The sequence below is a fragment of the Mauremys reevesii genome, linkage group 23, assembly GCF_016161935.1.
Source record: "Mauremys reevesii isolate NIE-2019 linkage group 23, ASM1616193v1, whole genome shotgun sequence".
In the NCBI taxonomy this organism is placed as follows: Eukaryota; Metazoa; Chordata; order Testudines; family Geoemydidae; genus Mauremys; species Mauremys reevesii.
The window spans coordinates 12,517,065-12,523,064 of NC_052645.1; the positions used below are offsets into that span (position 1 = coordinate 12,517,065).

At 56.9% G+C, this 6,000-nt stretch overlaps 1 protein-coding gene across 1 annotated transcript in view; it reads left to right on the top strand.

The window, feature by feature from the left end:
* The window catches only part of TCEA3 (transcription elongation factor A3), a 29,223-nt gene extending 23,627 nt beyond the window's left edge, over positions 1-5,596 (top strand). The window contains exons 13-15 of the mRNA XM_039511677.1: positions 952-1,098; positions 1,983-2,054; positions 2,955-5,596. Coding sequence (XP_039367611.1) covers positions 952-1,098; positions 1,983-2,054; positions 2,955-2,963 — 228 coding nt within the window. The 3' untranslated portion in view covers positions 2,964-5,596. The remainder of the gene's footprint in view (positions 1-951; positions 1,099-1,982; positions 2,055-2,954) is intronic.
* The last annotated feature ends 404 nt before the right edge of the window (positions 5,597-6,000 follow it).

Sequence of the window (6,000 nt, forward strand, 5' to 3'; positions counted from 1 at the left end):
GAGGTCGGAGGCTGCAGGCCCAGGGGGTGCTGGAGGCTGGTAGTAAGAGCAGGGAGACCAGCGCAGCCTATGGCACATGCAGCATTGCTGAGGCTGGCGGAGGCAGCCTGCCAGAAGCGGTGAGAGGGAGTTACCCAGGTTGATCAGCGGCATCCCCCATGCAGCTCAAGGACAGTAGCGGGGGGTGGGGGTGGGGGTGAGTTGGCCAAAGAGTTTGTGCAGCACCCTCTCCCCTCTGGAGCTTGGGCTGGAAATCCCAAGGCCGATTGTCATAGCCTGGCCCCGATTGTACACGCTGCGAAATCCAAGTGTTGTTTGCTTTCTCTGCCCAGGAGTGTCACAAGGCCGGAATAGTGGGGGTTGGGGGCAGCAAGGCAGGGTTCCAGGAGCATTGACAGAGCTGTGGGGGGAGCCCAGGGCTGGAATAGCAGGGGGGCTGCAGGTCAGAGTTGTGGGGCATTAGCAGAGCTCAGGACCGGACTAGCAAGGAGGCTGGAGGACAGGATTGAGGAGCGTCAGCAGAGCAGGGCGTTGGGAGCCCAAGGCTGGAATAACAGAGTGTGGCTGCAGCTTGGGTTGGAGGCACGTGGGCAGAGCTGTGGGGAAGCTTGCAGGACTGGGACGGCCGCCGGAGTGCATTGGGAAGGGGAGGTGGGGACCCAGGACTGGGATAGCAGGGAACGTCACGTGTCAGGAGTGAGAGGTCTCGGCCCAGCCAAGTCTGTCGGTCTCACACTTGCACAGGCCCTCACTGAGGTCGTGCGGCTGGTGGATTGTAAGAAGATTCCTGTCTGATTTCAGATGCCAAGATGGTGGTTGGGTGTGTGCGTGTGTGCGCACGGGAGAGAAGCTTCCCAAAGGACTCTGGGAACCTGGGAGTAAGAAAATGATGGGAGTAGAAATACCTGTTGGCCTCTGTAGCTCTGACCTGGGTGCTGTGACCCATTGCAGGAGATGGCGAGCGACGAACTGAAGGAGCTGAGGAACGCCATGACCCTAGAAGCCATCCGGGAGCATCAGATGGCGAAGACCGGGGGCACCACCACGGACCTCTTCCAGTGCGGCAAGTGCAAGAAGAAGAATTGCACTTACAACCAGGTGGGCACCTTGGGTAGGGGGCCTCCAGCCCGGAGCGATGGCTTTGAGCGGCCGTCTCCAGGGTCAGTGCAGAGAACTTGGCTAGCCCACTCTGACTTGCGGCAAGTTCAGAAGATGCCAAGGGCCATCAACATGCAGCCATAGCTAAGGGGTCTTAGCCACCTGGAAATGCAGTGGGGTCCTGCTTACCTGAATCCCCACTGACAGACCTCCCTCTCTAATGGTCTCCAAGCTGGTCTCCTTCCCCATTGACTTTCTTGCCTTCAAGTCTTGCTTGTCTGATAATCCAGAGAAATTTGGGACCTTCTAAGGAGGATTCTACTTTACTGTGACGAGTCATGTCCCTGCACCCTTAGGAGGATTAGCCCAGAGATCAGCAGAAGACCAGAGGCTTCCAGTCAGGTCCATTGCCCCTTCTGCCACTCAGCCCCTGGACTGCATCTGTTTCCTTACGGGGAGGTGACTCCTGGAGATTCAGCTCGCTTTGCCGTACCGCCCCAAAGTGCAAGTCCTTATCCAGGCCTCTTGCGCCTGCAAGGCTGGGCTGGAATTTAGGGGAGGATCCCACTTTTCTGTGGGATTTCCACTCCTTCCTGCGTCTGCGTGGGGCCGAGACGCAGGGAGGAGCACAGGCAGCATGTGCAGCACGCTCAGAAATAACAGGGAGGGAGGAGAAGATGAAAGGAACTTTCCAAATATGGGAACTGGTTTGTGGTTTGGTGGGGGACTGAGTTTTGGGGACGGTCCAGGGCGGTTCTCATTGCGTCTGCAAGGATTCTCTCCCCCTCCATCCCCAATGCCCATTCCCTCAGAGGACTGAGAAGGACTCAGCGCAGACACTTTCATGCTCCCTGTTGAGTCTGTGTGGCTGGTTTTCTCCGTAGGTCCAGACGCGTAGTGCCGATGAACCCATGACAACGTTCGTGCTGTGTAACGAGTGCGGGAACCGCTGGAAGGTCTGTACTCATGGCTCTCCCTCGAGGGGGGGACAGAGCAATTGCTCTAGAGTATAGTGTCCATTTCACCCACGCCCACCACGATGTTCTAGAACGCACACCTCAGCCCCATGTGTTATGTGTTCTAGACCACACCGTCCATTTCTCTGGTGCCGTGCTCTAGAACATTGTATCCACATCTCCTCCCTGTGTAGCGTGTGCTCTAAAACACAGCACCCGTTTCTCTGGTTCTGTGCTCTAGAATGCCACATCCCCTTCTTCTCATGCATCATGTGCTCTAGAACGGTGGTGCTCAACCAGGGGTCCGGGGCCCACTGGTGGGGCTGCGAACAGGTTTCAGGGAAGCCGCCAAACTGGGCCACTGTTGGTCTCGCTGGGGTCCAGGGCAGAAAGCCAAAGCCCCGCCATGCGAGGCTGAAGCCTGGGGCCCTGAACCCCACCACCTGGCGCTGAAGTCGAAGCCTGAGCAACTTAGCTTTGCGGGGGCCCTTGGCAGTAGCCTTGCCTGCTGCTCCCTAACGCCGGCCCTGGCTTTTATATGCAGAAAAAAGTTGTTGTGGCAGAGGTGGGCCGTGGCGCTTTTATAACATGTTGGAAGGGGTCTCCGAAAGAAAAAGGTGGAGAACCCCTGTTCTAGAACACAGCACCAACACAGGCCCATGCCTTGCGTGCTCTAGAACCCAATGCCCGTTTTTCATCCCCTTCCAACCTAAAATACACCAGCAAGTGTCCTCCTGGATTTCTAAACCTCTCGCTCTCTCTGCTCCCTCCATCAACATGAGCCCACTCCTGAACCGACCCTGGTCTCTTCAGTGGCTTTTTTGCTAGAAGCTTAGATAGTGACTCCTCTCCTGCTGGGGCTAACTTGTTCCCTCCTGTGTTGGCTTGCTTGTCTTCCAGTTCTGCTGAGGCCGCTCCCGTTTGCACCCGGGCCACCCGCGGAGACGATGCAGCCTGACGGCAAAGGAGAATCTCTGACCATCCAAATTTGAAACTGGGGGTGGGAGGGGGGAGGGGAAGGGAAGAGAACTAACCCGTTGAGGGAGGAGCTGAAAGTCCCTCCCTATTGGCTCCCATGAATGTAATGAGGATTCGCTCACTGGCTAGAGGGAGGGATTGTTTGGAGTTAGGGGTACCCGACCCTCAAGCCCAGAAGGGGCAGTGCCAGGGTGACGCCTCTTTTTCTGATGTATCTATTTTTACTGGAGTGATCAGTGGAACCCTAGACTGGAAGGACCTGCTAGGTCGTTCTAGTCCATCTCCCTGGAGGAAGCAATGGGTGCTTGGAGCATGACAGAGCCCAGGGGAAATCTGCCCTGCCAGAGGATTTGGGGGGTTGTTCTTTGAGCTCGCAAGATGTAACCTAGCAGCAGCCGAGGTGCCCGGCCCAATCGCACGTGCTCGTCCCTTTCATTGGCTGGGTTAAGCTGACCCCGGGTTGTTTTTATGAGCGTCAGTCCATGTGGCAATGGTGAATCCCCCTGTTATGTGCGGGGGCGTGGCTAAGACAATGAGGCTTTTGGAGCCAGAGGCTTCCTACCGTCCCCTGCCCAGGGTAATCCACAGGCTGGTGGGTCTCAAATCGTCATTTTTGGAGGGAAGACTCCCAACTACCCCCCTCTGCCCACTCCAATCTGGAAGGCAGGCTCAGCACTGCTCTCCAGGGCTGCGTCAGTCAGTCCTCGCACAAGCCACCGGGGAGGCCCGAAAGCCCATTGCACTCTGCCCGTGACAGCACCCTGGAGATGCTCCGCTCCGTGGATGTGGCAGGTGCCGTCCTGCTGGCTGACACCCGGATCCCCGGGCTACGACAAAGTGCTGCCAGGGGCGTGCTTGGCTTCTGGCATATGCTTCTCCTGGACGGATTTGTAATGCGGCACTTCCGGGGCCCGGCCGCTGGGAGGGCTGCTCTCCTAACGGCTGGAGCTTCAGCTCCGGGATGGGGGAAGTGCCATGAGAAGAGACCAGCTCTCCCCTTATTTCAGCCCCATTATAAAAGGCTCCTGGGGGCAACGAGTGACACACACGCAGGCAAATGCCACGTTGTTTGGGCTCCCCCAGACCCTTAGGCACAGCCTTACAGGCTGCTCTCTGGCTCCCCTGGGCAGCTCTCCATATAGGATCTACTGGGTATGTGCCCCCTGTATAATTCGCACTCAGTTCCCCTTGTCTTCACCAGGCTCCCGGGCTGCTTTGCGGTGTGTGGCTGAGGGTGATTACAATGGGGTTGAAGGTGGCTGGGAATCAGGGTGCGTTAGTGTGGTTAAGGAAGCAGTAGAACAGCAGGAACCTTCTCCCAAAATCAGGGCAGATGCGTCTCTTTCTATGTGGGTATTTTCCCTGAGTGTGGTCACAACACACTCTGATGCCCAAAACTCCCCTTGCAAAAACAGCTGACGGAGGGAGATGGGCTGCCTTTAACCCCTCCTCCGCTGGCATTTCGGTGCTGGAGTCCTGGAGTATTAATCGGGGCCGCCCAGAGGATTCAGGGGCCTGGGGTCTTCAGCGCCGAATTGTCGCCAAAGACCTGGCACTTCGGCGGCGGGTCCCGGAGTGGAAGGACCCCCCGCCAACGAATTGCCGCCAAAGACCCGGAGCAGAAGAAGCTCTGGGGCTCCGGGCCCCGCGAGAGTTTTCCAGGACCCCCGGAGCGAGTGAAGGACTCTGCTCCAGAGTCCCCAAAAATCTCTCGTGGGGGCCCCTGCGGGGCCCAGGGCCTGGGGCAAATTGCCCCACTTGCCCCCCCACCTCCCCGGGTGGCCCTGGTATTAATCCTCCATCCAGCCAGTGAGGGATTTCCTGCCCTTCAGTGGGAAGTCCATTGAACGACAGCGAGCTCCTGTTTCAAAACCAGTGACCCTCCTTTCCTGCCCGAGAAGATGGGAGCTGAAGATGCACAGGGCTTTAGCTGCACCAGTTTGTGGGTCTCTCTCTCTCACTGGTGACTTGTTTTCTGCAAACTGGATATTCCACAGAGACTTGACCCCAACCTGCTACACTTGATCCAGGAACCTGATTTTAACCCATCTCACGACCCCCTCCCCCCCAAAGTTCAGTTCCTCTTTGTTGTAAATAATTGTGCCCTTTCTTGGCAGCTGCCTCTGTGTATCCTGATTCCAGGTGGGATTGGCCATGGCCAATTCCATGCGAGGGAGGCTGTGCTTAACGGTACGCCCCACCCGACTGGAGCAGGGATTATTCAGCGCCACCTCCTAGCTTCAGCACCAAACTTTTGGGGGATTAACCACTCTGAACTGGGGAGACTTTTGAGCGTCACAGGCTGGAGGAGCAGTCAGAATGGGGTAGAGGAGCGGTAGGATGGAGAAGAGACAGGGTTGGGTGCCTGCCTGCTCTCATCCTTTTATCTCCATCAGTCGACCCCGTGGCGCTAGTCCCCTGCCATATGCAGTGTGTGGATCAGCCAGCTTTGTTTTCTCTCTAAGATAGAACGTATCCCTGCTCCCCCCCCCCCAAAAAAAAGGGGGTGAAAGGGAGAGAAAATCTGCAGCTAGAGCAATAAAGGTGTAAAAAGTGTTGGCTGGGTATCTGCTTTCTAATGCCAGCGTGCTGGGGAATTAGCCATTCTTACTGTAATGTTATACCTCTCTCTCTCGTGCCTTTCTGCCCAGATCCCTTCACCGACTCTATAGAGACTTCTGCAGACAGGCAGCCAGCTCTGGGGTGGAGGGTAGCAGCCAAGTGGCATGCAGCATTGGGAGTAGGGGGTCATTTTAGGCCAAGGTCTTCAGAGCAAAGTGCCCTGGGATCTTGAATGTTCACGCCGAGCAAACAGGCCCCAGGTTTGCATTTTTGTAAGAGACGGGGGGTGCCTCGCTTGATGGTGTCTGCTATGGGGCACCCAATTTTCGGAGGTGGGGGCCGAGCGCTTTCTGAAGGGTTCTCAAGCTGAGCACCCCCAAAATGGAGGCATCCGAAACCACAAGCC